The 15,324-nt window shown below is 41.5% G+C and overlaps 1 protein-coding gene across 3 annotated transcripts in view; it reads right to left on the reverse strand.

Moving 5' to 3' along the window:
• wdfy4 (WDFY family member 4) overlaps positions 1-15,324 on the reverse strand; it is a 46,110-nt gene that overhangs the window by 15,556 nt on the left and 15,230 nt on the right. For 2 of the 3 annotated variants that reach the window (XM_026189274.1, XM_026189273.1), the window contains 37 exons: positions 15,024-15,256; positions 14,771-14,910; positions 14,355-14,485; positions 13,959-14,060; positions 13,645-13,835; positions 11,989-12,716; positions 11,718-11,811; positions 11,403-11,617; positions 11,205-11,308; positions 10,885-11,077; positions 10,508-10,584; positions 10,210-10,428; positions 9,886-10,070; positions 9,565-9,796; positions 9,047-9,198; positions 8,860-8,971; positions 8,570-8,760; positions 8,314-8,466; positions 8,157-8,230; positions 7,650-7,808; positions 7,439-7,527; positions 7,245-7,341; positions 6,948-7,150; positions 6,605-6,771; positions 6,413-6,532; positions 6,155-6,334; positions 5,911-6,069; positions 5,391-5,517; positions 5,156-5,307; positions 4,673-4,911; positions 4,473-4,588; positions 4,181-4,372; positions 3,997-4,103; positions 1,467-1,544; positions 1,154-1,345; positions 1,000-1,069; positions 701-915 (listed from right to left, as the gene is read on the reverse strand). In XM_026189274.1, the coding sequence (XP_026045059.1) occupies positions 701-915; positions 1,000-1,069; positions 1,154-1,345; positions 1,467-1,544; positions 3,997-4,103; positions 4,181-4,372; positions 4,473-4,588; positions 4,673-4,911; positions 5,156-5,307; positions 5,391-5,517; positions 5,911-6,069; positions 6,155-6,334; positions 6,413-6,532; positions 6,605-6,771; positions 6,948-7,150; positions 7,245-7,341; positions 7,439-7,527; positions 7,650-7,808; positions 8,157-8,230; positions 8,314-8,466; positions 8,570-8,760; positions 8,860-8,971; positions 9,047-9,198; positions 9,565-9,796; positions 9,886-10,070; positions 10,210-10,428; positions 10,508-10,584; positions 10,885-11,077; positions 11,205-11,308; positions 11,403-11,617; positions 11,718-11,811; positions 11,989-12,716; positions 13,645-13,835; positions 13,959-14,060; positions 14,355-14,485; positions 14,771-14,910; positions 15,024-15,256 (6,188 nt within the window). The remainder of the gene's footprint in view (positions 1-700; positions 916-999; positions 1,070-1,153; positions 1,346-1,466; positions 1,545-3,996; positions 4,104-4,180; positions 4,373-4,472; positions 4,589-4,672; positions 4,912-5,155; positions 5,308-5,390; positions 5,518-5,910; positions 6,070-6,154; positions 6,335-6,412; positions 6,533-6,604; positions 6,772-6,947; positions 7,151-7,244; positions 7,342-7,438; positions 7,528-7,649; positions 7,809-8,156; positions 8,231-8,313; positions 8,467-8,569; positions 8,761-8,859; positions 8,972-9,046; positions 9,199-9,564; positions 9,797-9,885; positions 10,071-10,209; positions 10,429-10,507; positions 10,585-10,884; positions 11,078-11,204; positions 11,309-11,402; positions 11,618-11,717; positions 11,812-11,988; positions 12,717-13,644; positions 13,836-13,958; positions 14,061-14,354; positions 14,486-14,770; positions 14,911-15,023; positions 15,257-15,324) is intronic. The other variant, XM_026189275.1, reaches the window with a different exon arrangement.

Here is a 15,324-nt window from a genome sequence, read left to right on the forward strand (position 1 = left end):
TTATCTCCTTACTGTGCGCTGGACAGATACGCATTATCAGTCTGAGAGCGATTTAGCTGATGATGGGAAGAAGGAGAGAAAAGGAGGACTTTTATTGACTAAGAGCCCTAATGTCAGACCATTGATTTCTCCCCACACACATTATTGTCATAATCACACTATTGGCGCTGGCAAGCTAATTATGAGTGGGTCTCCCTTTGTGTGTTACTGCATGTGTGTGTGTTAAGTCTGTGCATGTGTGTGCATTTTTCAGAGCTAATGACTGTGTTCATTTGACAGGAAGCTCAGCAGGACTCATGCACTCAACCACTGCAAGACAACAGGACACACTTGCACACATCACACACTTACTAAGCGGATGTAAGACAGCTTGCATCACCTCCTACTGTTTTTATTAATACTTCTGTCAGAAACATTAAAAGCCGCGGCTGGTTGCCGGAGCGATGAGAGTCCCTGTCAACATGTGCACTGGTTTCTAACTCACTGTAAGAATGAGAAGAGCTGTGCTGGGCCTCAACATTAAAACATTATACTAATGAGGAAAGATGAAATTCTGATAGCAGCACTGGGCAATTGGAATCCCTTAGTCTACATCAGATAATTATGATTGTGAATATTAGTAGGGTGGGAAGCAGTTGTGCTTCTTTTTAGGACCATGTTTGCAGCCCAGCATACCAACACACACTCCAACCCAAAGTACCTCCTCTCCTGGGAGCAGCTCCTGCAGGATGACACGTATGTCCGGGCAGTCTTGCGTGAGGGAGCAGGGCACAGGAGCTAAAGGGTCGGGTAGATCCTCGGTGATAACAGGTGTGTCTTTCAGTGCAGGGAAAAAAGTCAGTCGATCACTTAAATGTCCTCCATCCTCTTCCTCGTCTTTAACCTCAGCAGCAACTTCACACAAGAGCTTAGGCTCTGTTAGAATGAAAATACATTTCCCCACTGAGCATAATGAGTCAGTACAAAAAAATAAATTAAACAATCAGGTATCATCTTTACCCGCGTCACTTTCTGATCTGTTTTTGCCAACTTCGGACATGTCGGGCCTTATACCCAGCATTCCTAGCGCCTGTTGTAAAAACATATGACATTGTAACAGGTTAGACTGTGCACTATCTGAACATCAAATGTGATTCACACAAAAGTGTTATACCCGTTTGGACTGTCTCAGAGTCTTTCTGCGAATACGTGATCTCGTTCGATTGCGTCCTTCAGCAGCGTCTTGCACCCAATCTTGGCTCAACAGCACTCCTGGGCCAGGTCCGAAAACGGCTCTTTCCCTCAGCAGCTCGGCCTCCAGTTTCAGCCATGTGAAGCTCAGATGCTCCCACTCAGAGGCACGTACCTGCGAAACGAAGCAGAATAGTGGGGGGTGAAGAGCCACAGAGGTAAACAGCATTAGACCCGCTTTTAAATTTGTAATAAAATACACTGCAGCGTATTCATGTTAAAAATTTCCATCAAACCTGTAAGTGGTTTGCCCTCATTTTTTCCAACACTTTGTAGCCTCTCTGTCGATGCGATTCCATGTTGGACAAAAACTCCTGCAAAGCAACAAGAGTAACCTGATGGGTGCAAATGAAAAGAGGGGCAGCACAATCACTCTTCCCCCAGCTCATATCGTACAAACACACACAGTACACATCATGTTCACATAAATTGTATATGCATAATAGTATTGTTGTTTCTTCATGCAATTACAATGCATTCATACAATTACATCTGCTCTAAATTGCATTCACTGGGCAAAATAAGCTAGTGGCTACAGTCTTACAATAACCCTGTCTGGAAATGTAATCATTTGTTGGTATTATCTAATTAACATAAACATTAATATTGCTGAGCCACACCACCGTAAAGGGCAAGGTAAGTGTGTGTCTATGCTTTTATATTGTGCGAGTCAGAGTTTATGCGTCGATTAAAAGAGGATAGAAATGAAAAATGAGGGAAAAAAATAAAACAAAGCCGTGTTGACACTGCAGGATGCTCATGTTCAGCAGACACACTGGGATCATATTCTGACTGTTAACTGCTTCATTAAGCCCATCATCACAGCAGTGCTCGCTGAGAGACTAGTGAAACAACATGTGTCCATCCTCACAGCTGACCCAGGAAAGCCGTTTAATTGACTGAATGAAAATGCGGTAAGTCTTTATATAGAGTCTTATTTACAGATACTAATTCTATTTTGTGAACTATAAACCCACGAACAGAATAATTGATTTCAAGTAGAATAAAAGGAAAAACAACTAGTTCTGCATTACAAGAGATGCAGGAAAAAGGAAAAAGAATTCGGGGGGGGGGGGGAGAGAATAAAAGTGAAACCCAAAAATGTTCCAAACTTTGACAAGCTCGCCAGAGAATGAAAAGTGTTTCTCTAAATGACTGACTGCCTATTCAAATGAGAAGTTGTAGGGAAAAAGAAATAAAGGGGTAATCTGAGGGGAGATTATAGAAATATTACAGACAGAAAAGAGTGTAATAATGAAGTTTGCAAGCTAGAGCCATGTTGTGACAGATAAACAGCAAGTCGGCGTCATCATCTCCTAATTTCATTCCTTCATTTTGACAAACATAAGTAATATATAGCATTAATTACCCCATTTAGCAGATAGGAACCTCATTGGCTTTTTAAATGCTGCATTAAATACATAACTCATCTCTTCCCTCTGCAATTAACATCAGAACATCACACTCATTTCCATTTTAATGACTTCCCAACAATACGCCACCTTTGATGATAAGGCAACATAATGTCAACTTCATTCTGGGCTGGCAGTGAATGTGTAATGAACTTAACGTGATCATTAGTGCTGTTAATTATCTTTCTAATATGAGGACACAGATATGATTATGGAAACTGCATTCGGTGATGAAATAAATCTCTGGAAGGATTGCACTGAAGCTTGACTGAGGACACAGTCTGCCTATCAGTCTCTATATTCTCATTCATTACCTACAGTGGGCTTTAAAACTCTTTTTTGTTCAACAAATGTACATTTCTGAGCCCAAGAAACTATGCTCAGTGCTCTATGCAACCATGGATCCTGTGTCTGAAAAGAGACTCCCCATAAGCTCGTCACATGCCAAACAAAGGTCATAAGTTGATGATCCAGAAATTAATTAATGACTCACTTGTTTCTTCATGAGGAAGGATGGGGGAAAAAAAAAAAAAAAAAAAAAAAAAAAAAAAAGGAGCTGACTGGCTGACCGTAGCTGATGATTCCATTTTTTTTCCTGAGCACTCAGTGCATGCTGCAACCTATTTTGAGCAAAGTGGTGCAACTCACTGCAGAGAGGGAAAAAAAAAAAAAATTCTCCTCCCTCTTCTTTCCTGCATCTCAGATGGAAAAACAATTCATCACCCTCTCTGATAGCCTGTCAAAGACTGATATGATAAAGAATAACATCAAATGAATAATGTTTTCATCAGATTGGTACCACTATAATTGCCAACCCGATTTCTGTGGGCAAGAGACGTGCGCAAGAACACACACACTTTAAGGGTGTGAGACAGACACACAGACGCGGTAATTTCATGCCTGTGTGCCTGAGTAATATGTCCCTGCTCCCTGCTCCAGATGGCTCGACGTCTTAAGCGTTGTGGGGGAACTAATGATGTGGGCCACGTGTTTTTCGGGGGGAAAAAACAACAATAAACGCGTCTTTAACCTTCAGCTGCAAACAGTGTGTTGTAGTGAGTGTTCCCATGGATTGGCCTAACAGATATCAATTACAATGCCCACTCAGGGGCAATCAGCTGTGATAATCCAAATCTATTTAAAGAAATAATCAAACACCCCCACAGGGCTGGATGGCCCACAGCACAAGGATAGTGGTGACTTTGGGATGAGTGTTTGGCACAGAGCTCTAGGATGCAGAGACACATGGGAAAGGTAACAACCCCACAATCCTCACAGGGGGCAACAGTCACAGAGCTTGGGCCTGCTCTGTGCAGAAGAACCAAATACTGAGACAACGTAAGTGCACAATTACCTCTACAGTTACTGACTCTGGAACTGATTTTCCCAAAGCTGAGCGAAGAGCACTGCTGATGTCAAACTTCTTCTGAGAGCTGCTGGCCACTTTCTTATTCTGATACTCTGAAAGAAAGCCAGGGTTTAGATGTCAGTATCATGGCACTAATGGTCAGGCATTACCTCCCATGGCAGGAACTAACCTGTGTGTAGAAGCCAGGCTTTGCGTGCCATCTCCTCCCAAAGAGGACTAATGTCAGTCATGCCGACAGGCTCTGTCTGCACTTTGTGGCTCGCTGAGATCTCTATCTTATAGGTTTCTTCAAGCATGCGTTGCCTCTCCAATATGACCTTTGACCAGCAGGCCTCCACTAAGGACACTAGCTGGCTCTCATCTGGAACACACAAGCACCAAATTGTTCTGAGTGACCTGGTGGACTTAAAATTGACAAAATGTCAGACTAAAGTGGTAAAAGTAAAGGAAAATTCATATACCTGTCAAACCATCTCCTCCATTGCTGAGGGATCTGGATTGCTTAGTTTTGGCAAGAGACAGGCTGGATGAACTTCTGCTCCGTTTTTGTGCCACACACCCAAAACCTTCAGGATAGCTACAAAAATGTGAGAGTGTGAATTACCAGTGAATCAGGTTTCACTGTGTGCGCACTTGTGTGTGGGTTTTGTTTTTCTGTTACCTGCCAGAACGTATCAGTAACAAACAGTGAAGAAGGCAAGTAACAAAGTTGGCATTTCCATTGTAAGTTGCCATTACAACATCCCAGCGTTCCATTAAGGTCTGCAATGCCTTGATGACCACTTCCTTTTCTTCTTGGGAATGTCGCGGTTGAGACAAGAAGTAAAGGAGGACTTTATTGGTGCATGAGTAGAGGTCAGACACAATCTTCTCTTTTTGACTTTGGCCTTTCTCTAGAGCCTAGAAGAATACAGCAGTGCATTTATCATCAGTTAAAATAAAACCGAAACAAAATGAGTCATTTGCGCACTGTGGGCAGATGTTGCACCATCATAATTTAAAGTTCCCACTGATTATAAAATTGTCTCCAAATTAACAATTTATAGAGCAGCTTTGCAAGTTTTGTTAATTTAATATGTACACTTTTTAGAGGAAACATTCACATACCATTACATGCATGTTTGTGTATGTGCATTTGTCTCACCACCACAATCTGATCTGCGAGGAAGTTGAGCAAAATCTCACAGTCTGCCAAATAAGTTCCGATGTAAAGTTTCAATAGCAAAGTCTGACTGAAAAGCACCACATTCTCCATCAGTGTAACCATCCGTCCTTCAGGCCTCTCGCTACTGGAGTCTGGGAAATTAAAATAAAAAAAGTAAACACACTTTTGTGTACAGAATTCAAGTATTCGTATAAAGCATGGATTGTAATTCTACCTTGTGAACTCAGATGAGTGTTGTTGTCTTCCTCATCGCTGAGCATGTAGATGATATTTATGACCAGCTCCAGCAACTCACTCTGAAAACTCTGGCTCTGTTCAAATGATGCACCATCAGGGGAAAACTGCAACATTTAAGTAGTTAAGTGGTTAGAAATTAATGAGACAACATGTTGATAGGTAAAAGTTTTCTCTTTTAATTTGATGTTTGTTGCCATCAGCATCTGCACTTGCAGTGTCTAGCTGAAAACGTGTAGAACTCTGCACTGCTTGCCCTCTTTGTGCTTTGCCCTCCTAGTGGTGAATAATTTAATTGAGAATAGCTTGACTATGCTTGTTTTAGTAACCGAGTATAGAGTGGCACCTTCTGGACAAATGAGAGTTTTACAGTATTAGTGTAAAATAAAGAGGCCTCTTCAATGGAAATATATTTTTGTTTGTGATAAGGACATGTTGTCTATGTTTGATATATTTTATGCCGAAACATTACACAATAACTTGTACTCATGTAAATTCACCTCCAGTAGCAGAACAAAAGGATGAGCGTTGGTGTTGGCAGACACATTGAGAAGACTGTCCATAAGAAGAATACGGATGAAATCAAGGACTGGTTTCTGGGTTTGATGACTCTTGACTGTATCCTCGCCTTCACTCACTATGTTGCACTTCCTGGCCCCCTGAAAGACATGAGAAAATGAGTGAATAAGACCAGAGAGAGGAGAACTGCTAAAGAATTTTGTGGAACTAGAACACCACACAGACCTCTGAAATATCCAGAGGGAAAACAACGCCAGCGAGCGCGTGCAGGAATGTGGGTGATGCCCACAGTGGGTCTCTTGGCCGGAGGTTATGAATGAGACAAAGAAACTGCATCACGCTTGCTGGAAGCTGTGACTCCCATGATGTATCAGTGACTGACTTGCACTTCGATGGCGAAAAGGGCTGTAAGAACAAAAGCAAAGTTATTAAACATGATCCATTTCTGGTGAAAAACTGAAGTGCTATGCTTATTTATATTACCTGAGTGACAACAACTTTGACCAATTCCACCATTATTAAACCAGCTTCAACACAGAGGGGCTGGGCAGGAGTCTCCACTTGGTTGTCAATAAGTGGCTGCAGGATATCATCCAAACAAACCTACAGTATATCATAAATTATGACCAAGACAGATTACTACATTTAAAAATAAATAAACAACAAATTACCCACATTTCCCTTTGCAGTGTGACTGGTCTTCTTCCCCTGGAGCAGAGCAGCCAGAGCTTCATACACGTGAGGTAGATGAGACTGTTTGATCAGCAACTCCCGCAGTACATCAAAACCAGAACACGTGGTACTGACGCACTCGTGAGACCAAGAATTGGCTTGAAGATTGTCTGGCAGCATGGCAAAAAATTACTGATATTAGTTGGTTTTAGGTGAAATACTTATATGTGTAAAATTAATAAGTAACGTTCTCTATAAAAACTGCTGTTTAGTGTGGTTGTATTAGTACTTAAAAGCAATCAAACTTCTAATTAAACAAGTAAATATAATGTTAAACTTTATGTACCCATGACAGCAAAGGGTTCTTCCATGCCCCCAATGAGTGTTCCTGGAAGAACTCCCTCTCTGAAGCTTCTCTGCTGGCTTGGACTTGACAGAAAGTGTGTGAGGAGAATGAGACCCAGTTTAAATGTGGAAGGATGAAGGTGTGGCTGAAGGAAGAACAGGAACCAATCACTGCCCAAGGCATCAAATACGACCTTCTGTTGACTAGCAGGGGGGAAAAAAATTTTCAAGGTTAAGCAAGAAAATGGATAAATTCTTTATGCTCAGAATTTGGATAGCTAAAAGGTAACAGACTCACTCTTTGTTTAAAAAGTTGTCTGGCTCAAGGATTTCGCAAAGCAAAAGCAGCATCTGGTTGCGGATCCAGATGAGGCTGGCTGGGCCGGTACTCTGAGCTGCAGCACAGGGGAGACAGGCCTGGCTCAGTACAAGTAACAACTTGAGTTAAACATGACACACTATGAGATACGGTTTTGGTTTTTTGTGCTGTACCTGGCACATCTTGTGAAACATCAGATATTTCACCGCTTTCAGGTGCATTACTGGAAGGAGGAAGAGTGTAGACCAGGAAAAGCCCAAGTCTAATCAAATAAAAGGAATCCAGAGAAAGTATGAGCCCTTACCAACCATAATGAGATAACATACTTTTTTAAAAATGTAACAAAAGGACAGTTGTTGTTGACAGTGCGTTCCCTGTCTATACCTGCTTATGTCAGTGGCGGTCAAGTAAACCTTAAGGAGAGATGTGATGACACGAGAAATAATCACAACCTTCTGAATGGTCACAGCAGGGTCACACAACTCAAATAGCAGCTTTGGTAACATGTCCACGCTGTGGATGACTGCTGCATTCCCGTTGTCACTGTTGAGGATACAGTGAAGGAAAGGCAAACAGTATTAATATCAATCGCAATCTGTTCCCACAGACAGAAAATCTAATACAGCAATCCACTCAAACATTCAGTCTTCTCTTCAGCCTCTGTCGCTGATTCTGTTGAACATTCCCTTGACTTTCTGTCATACAGTTCCAGGATATCGATGGGAAGCCGTTATAAATGTTGACAGAACAACCGATAAAGTCTGTCATCAATTCTGAACAAAAGCCTCTTTTGTGCCCCGTACCTTGTCAATCATCTGAGTTAATAATAAATTAGCTACTACATATGTAGACACTGTGGTCGGGTTACACGTTGATAACAGTGGAAATTACCCTGAGGAATTCAGGATTTCAGCAAAGTAGTTCAGAACTGAAAGATGCAGACTGTCTGGAGTATTCTGCCACACCTGAAAAACAGAGAGACATTAAGATTCTCACTAGCCTTCAAAAATAAAATAAAACAATAACAGGGTAAAATTTGGATACCCACATCTAGGTCACACAGCAGAGCTTGGAAAGCAGGTGTTTTCTGTAGGCAACCAGATCCATAGCCCGGCTCAAATGAATTTGTGAGATGCAGAACCAACTGAAAGGTTCGGTGGCTGACCAGACTGCTCTTCATCTTCAGCAGGAAAGCTAGCAGCTACAAGGACACACATAAAAAGAGATAACAACTGTAAACAGCAGATATTTATGTCTTTTAATGAATCAACTGTGCTACTCCAGCACATGAAGATCTCACAGACCTTGTATCCATTTATGCGGTTCATTTCCTGCTGCATGGCAGAGTTGGTCTCCAAAACAGAATGAAGGACTTTAACTGCTGCATACAAAGAGCTATCATCTGGTGCCATTGCAACCAGACTGAGAACAACAGCAGGTCCACCGACGTACAGAAAACCATTAGATGCAGAACTAGGGGTGAACGTACGCACACCTAGAAGGAAGTAGTCAAACGTAAAACAATAAATGAATAAATGAATAAATAAAGTGTCAGTAATAGGGAACAACAGTTTCAGGACAATATTTGAATTACCAAAATGTCCAACCAGCGCTGCTCCTATGGTACGAGCTGTACCACTCAGGTGTTGGCTGATGTTTTGAGCAAGGAACACAGGGGTGGACTGATCGCGACATGTTATCCCCATCTGCAATTAGACACATGGATTACTACAATCTATTAAAACAACAAACAATTAGTTTCAACAAAAGGCTCACCTTACCTCTTTAGCAATCAGCCTGCAATCCACCTCGTTGTAATCCTCTCTGATCTGAACAACAGTTGTTAATGTGGAAACTGCTGGGTTAATGCCAAATGAGATCCTCTCCTCAGGAACAAGTCTGAGAGGGAGAGAGTCATGATCTCGATCATGGCCTGGACACAAGCAGAGAGGTAAATACAGACCGGTGAAGTATATCAAGTCCAGCGAGTGAAGCTAAACAATGCACAATGGATGGATTCACATAATGGATCACAATAAACTGTCAAATTCTGTATATTAAGAAAAACTACTTGTGCAATTACATGCAACTGATGTAATAATTTAAAATAATCTACCATGATGTTTTTTTTGAATGAGAACTGTTATGACACTATCAAACTTGTACTTAATTGTAGGTTCACATGATGAAAACTCATGACAAAAGACAAAATCAGACTAAACCTAAAGTGCCCATTTAGGATGACTCACTAAAAGTGAACAAATTAGAGAAGTGTGAAGTTAGTGCAACGCTGACTCACTTGTGTTTCGCAAAGCCAGAAAATTGCCAAGGTATGCGGTGCCTTGTGTGTATATAGCACCCACTGCCTCAGAGCTCAAAGCCTCTTCGAAAAGGTAAGACGGACCCACTCGCCACACTACAGCAGCATATTCCTTCCAGAGAGGAGGTGTCCCCATTACTCCATATACATCAATCACAGCTGAGGGGTCCATGGAGACATGCTGACCAGGGAATGGCTGAATATACTTCATCTGACAGGAAATGGACACATGAATGAACACATGAATGCTACAGTAAGACTTTGAATCAGTGCAGCTCCTCTCTCCTCTCAGCAGCATACCTTTCCTGTCCCCACTGCTTTGCCATTGAAGTAGGCCGAGGTCACACAGCTCTTCTTCAAGTCTTTGGCCATGACCACAGCCAGATGGTGCCACTGACCTGGGACCAGCATACTGGAGCAACGGAACCTCAGCGACGTAGGCAAAGATGTGGGACTGCTTACTTCAGCTTCCGGCTCCATCATATCTGTTGAAAAACATGGAGGATAATGGTCTCTGTAGTTTAAACACCTCACTGCAAAAACACTGATGTTTTTAACTAAAAATTAATTAAAATTCAAAACAAATTCTGCTAAGTTCATACCAAGAACAAACAGTACTCTCACCTAGATATGTTAATGCTTCCTCCTCTGTAGATATTACCAGACAGCCGTCATAGGCTGAGAAGGAGATGGACAAACAGATGTACTGTTGTTCAGTGCGGGACATGTGGCGAACCACAGACAGTAAGCGGATTGGGTGGGAATCGCAGGCTGAACTGAACCTGTTGATCTGGAACCAGCAGGTAAATGAAAGACCAGCTGTAGGTGGAAAACTTCTGCAGTCTGAAATATGAGAGGGAACTGATTAAACAGTTATTCAGAATCATGCACAAATCTGCAATAATAAAGTATGGGGACTTGCCTCCTCCAATTCCACCTGTTGAGACTGAATCAGCAGTCACGCCTTTCACTGTGGCCAGAGAGGGGAGGAAAAGACAGCTACAAAGCAAAATGTTACATTACAAGTATTTAGCAAATGGCTGATTTATTTATTTATTTTAATTATAAGGTAATTTTATGTGCAACACTTACAGCACAATATTTTATTAACATAATGATTTAAAATTCTTATCTCTTTTCACTACTGTATTCTCACTATTTTTCCTTTCTTATCACTTGATGAAATCTGATACTGCAGCAAAAAACAACAACAAAAAAAAACAAACAAAACCCCATCTAATCATCTACTCTATTTAATATTGCAAGAGTAGTCAGAAGCTCAGTGAAGCAAGAACTCACCCATATCCACTCTCACTCATGTCAAACTCCACAAAAGCAGGTGAGCAAGAGAGTCTGTGTGGTTTAAAGGTCCGCGGTGAAGTCATGGACACGAGACTGAGGATCTGGTGGACAGGGATTGCTGAACCAATGGAGTTTGTAGACTGCAACAAACTGAAGCTGCGCTTCAATGTCTTTACCCCTGTATTGTGACCTGGTTTAGACAACAAGCAAAATCTAATGTGTTTCATGTATTAAAACCAAAGCTAAATCTCAAGAGGATGAAATGAAATATTTATTGATTTAAAAAAAAAAAAAAAAAAAACCTGACACATGTGTACCATTTGATACAGGTCCGTTGGTTTCTGGGTTACATTCTGACTGTATTTGCTTGGCTGTTTTGTCTCCCAAACACATGAGAGGATCCCCCAAACACAGGAATTTTCTGAGGAGGGAAAAGGTTATATAGACAATATTGTGGGTTCAGTACAAAAAAGAAATACTTTGAATATAAACTCCAGTTTATGTGCATAACTGACCTGAAGTCTGAAGGAGTGATGCACTGGGAAGAGAGCTTCTCCAAAATGCGTGTAACAGGTAGATGTAGTGGGTGGTTAGGAGTGAGCAACATGCTCTGACAGTGGGCCAGGAGGATGGAGACCAGCCCACCCTCACACATAATCTGACGGTTTCGCTCAGATTTGACCATTGCCTGGATGTGGTGTGCAAGTGAGAGTTGGACTTCCATTGAGAGCTGTGAAAGAGGAAAATAAATTTCTCTAATGCCGGGCCTCTTTGAGGATTACAAAGTATGGCACATTAGAGATTGTAAAATGTCAGGTATGGAAAGGTACCTGTGGGTCCTCGTGAGTAAAAACCGATGGAAGGAGAGTCATAATAACTCTGATTGCTCCTGGGTGAAGAATAACAGGATCACAACTGAACCTACTATAAACCAGGCAACATAAAAATAAAAAAAGAGATTTAAAAAAAAAAAAAAAAAAGGGGGGGGGGGGGAAAGGGTCAATACTTGACATCACAGACGATTAGTACATTTATGTGTACAATTTAGATGTGAATGCATAAATTTATATTAAGAAAAACCCTCCAAAATGAAATATCCACCTGTACTGAGACTCCGTGCAAACTGAGGGACTCCTGGGCACCATGTTTCTGGAACTTTCCTGTTTGTCCTCCATGGACTGTGAGCCTGATCCCAAGTGGGCAGGAGGAGATCCTGAATAAACTCCTTCATGTGCTGCTGTTCCATTTGATTTTCTTTTATTGTCATCACATCCATCCTCTCGCTCTGGTCCCAAATTTAACTTCTGAGGAGAGTATGTTCCTGTGGCAAACTGGTCGAGAAAGGAGAGCAGCCTTATACATGTCTGAAGAGTGAGAGGCAGATTGGGCTGTGGTGTGGAGGGAGAGGCAGAAGCTACAGGGGATTCTGCCAAATCAACAAACTGGTAGAAGCTCTTTCCAGGAGCCTGGTTTTCTTCTCCAGTCCAGGGACAGGAGCACTTTTCACCAACCCACTTCTCTCTCCCAGAGCCTTCAGCATGGAAGCAGCCAAGCTGAAGTAGAGCCTCTGCCAGTTTTTCATAAAAGCCACCAGTCTCAAAATGATGGGCATTTGCAGTGTGAAGATGCACAACCACAGACAAAATGTGCAATGTGAGGAGGAGGTGGTCAACTAGTGGTTGATGCCCCAGTGACTTCCACACTTCTCCCTGCGGAGGGTTAGATAGGGCTCCTTCCATGTCCGTCACCAGAGACAACAGTCCAGTGAAGCCTCCTGCCCTCCTGAAGGCATCCCAACTGTTGGGGCTTTCCAAGACCTTCAACAAAGACTGAAATACCAAAGACAGAACTGAGACCATTTGAACAATCTGCATGTACACTAAAACACATTTTAGCTTAATAATACATTTACCCAGTAGATTCTGATCAAGCATTGACAGATAAAGCAATGTAATAGGCACTAAGCCTAAAATCTTGGCTTTTAAAAGATCTCCCCATTCAATTAAAACAGTGTCATAAAAAATAGATGAAACGTATAGATAAATCATAAATCATTTCTGGTAACTAGTTTTTGGAAGTGAACAAAATCCCATTAGCCTTTATCAAATTTAGAGAACTAATCCATCAGGTAGGTAATGTGTGAGACAGAACGCAGGGGGAAATGTGATTAACTGAAACTGGAGTAATCACAATGGCTCTCAACACTTGCTAGCCCAGGTCGCACCCAATCTGATTGCCACCTGCTATAACCATGTTAGCACAAAGAACAGACACACACATACACACATACCCACACTTCCAGAAAAAAAGCGTGCATGTGTGCACAAACAAGCACACGCGCTCACACACAAAGTACACATAATATCAGCAAGTAAGTGGTCTTCTTGCTGCCATCTATAAAAATGGACACATACAGTAGGTGTGTAACTTGGTTAAGTCTAATCAGATCTGTCCCATTCACTGATCTGATAGAGGTGGTAATCTTCTGAGTGCCACAGCACAAGGCTGCAGGTCTAATCAAATCGGTCCAGAGTTAACAGCTAAACGCATTTTAGCAAATCAATCTGCATTTGTCCATAATGGAATAAGAGTCCCACATGCTAAGAAAATAAATTCAGAAGCTTATTATGTTTTAAGTGTATTACTATTTGTTATGATGTGATATAGAGGCTACATGCACAGTTCAACTTAGATCACTGGATGTGTGTGTGTGTGTGTGTGTGAGGTTGTCTCTGATGGAGGGTCCATGTAAAGTACCTGCAAAAGGTCTTGCTTTAATCCAAGTTCCTGCTGTGTGGAGGAGCAGAGAGCTCCAATGGCTGTACTCATGAATTCCTCTGGGTTAATCTCAGCTAGCTGCTCCAAAATGCTCAAAGTGGACTCTCGATACTGATCAACATCCAAGAAGATCTTGATATAGGGAATCATACCAAGGTCTCGCACTGAAACTGGAATACATGTGCAAAACATTTAGCAAAAACAGTGTGCAGCTTCAAGACAAATGAAAGAAAGAAATATTTATTATGCCTGGTACACAAGTGACTGGATATGGAAAGTATGACTGCATGTACCTGTGTTTTTGATTGAACGCAGAGTAAGGGCTGACACAACTTGAAGCATGCAAGTAGTGAGCAGTTTCTCGCCTTCCTCGATACATGGCAGCTGCTGAGAATCTAAAGAGAAGGTGTGAACCGCAGGGCACATAGTCAGGATGAAAGATGCACTTTTCAGGTTACATTTGCCTGCTAGACCGAAGGTACATGGCCAAATACAAAGAAGCATACGAGTTTCATTTCACAATGACACACTTTGTATTCTTAAGTACTCTTTCATGGCCAAGTGTTCTGTTCATTCCCAAGTTTTTTGTAACGGCAGGCATTATGTCACACAAGCACCCTTTGTCTGCACTTAGTACTTGTACAACTAATTATATGACAAGTTGAGGAAACTGAAACAATCATTTATACCCATTTTAGGACAAGAGACTACTCCAGCCTTCCTCAGGATTTTAGCTCTCCTGCGGAGTTCTCCAAGCAGCAGCTCCAGCAGACCCAAGTCAGTTAGCGCCTCGGAAAGCATTGCACTGTGCATAGTCATCCTTCAAAAACAGAGATTTTATTTAAAGAAATTAAAAGAGCAGTACACATCATTTTTAATATTTAAAAACAGACATTTAAATGATCTGAATAACCCACCTTTTTTGCTTTTAAAGACAACTGTTTTTTGGCTGCATTCTTTTTTTAAAGTAATTTCACTAACAAGACCAAAAACAATATATATATATATTTTTTATTTTAGGATTAAAAAAATATATATATATATATAAACGAGCAAGCAGGAACGTACTGAAAAGATAAATATTTTAACAACTTGCACTGCTTACTTGTGAAAACTCTTAAGAGCCACCACTCCAAATTCTATCCCTGCCACCGCACCGGCCAGAGTCCCAGCCCAGCTCTGCTTCAACACATTCAACAGCGCACGCAAAGTCTCATGGGGGATGTAGTTCAATTTAAATATCACCTGTTTAAAATAAAAAATAAATAAATAAAAGATATTTAATCAGGCCCTGTATGCTTGTTGCATTGATGACAAAGGATGCATATGTATTTTACTGTCAATATCAGAAATCATACCATCTCTACAAGGGAAAAGAAGAGTTTCTGGACGGGAGCTGGTTTACGCCACACACAAGTAGCCAGCTGGGCCACTGACTGAACAGTCCACTCCAAGAGGAAGAAATTGGCTGGGTCTCTCTCCCATATTGTCTGTAAGGTTCGAAGAAGCTGGCAGGCAAGCAGAGAATCCTCAGAATGCATCAAGGAGGCCTGCAGCAAGTGGAAGGCACGAAGGTTCTTCACTGCCAAACCTGGAGACACGAGTATGGAAACTAAAATGTGTCCAAAGACTAGAACACTTCTCAAAATAAGATTTTTG

Source organism: Astatotilapia calliptera, chromosome 13 (genome assembly GCF_900246225.1).
Source record: "Astatotilapia calliptera chromosome 13, fAstCal1.2, whole genome shotgun sequence".
NCBI lineage: Eukaryota > Metazoa > Chordata > Actinopteri > Cichliformes > Cichlidae > Astatotilapia > Astatotilapia calliptera.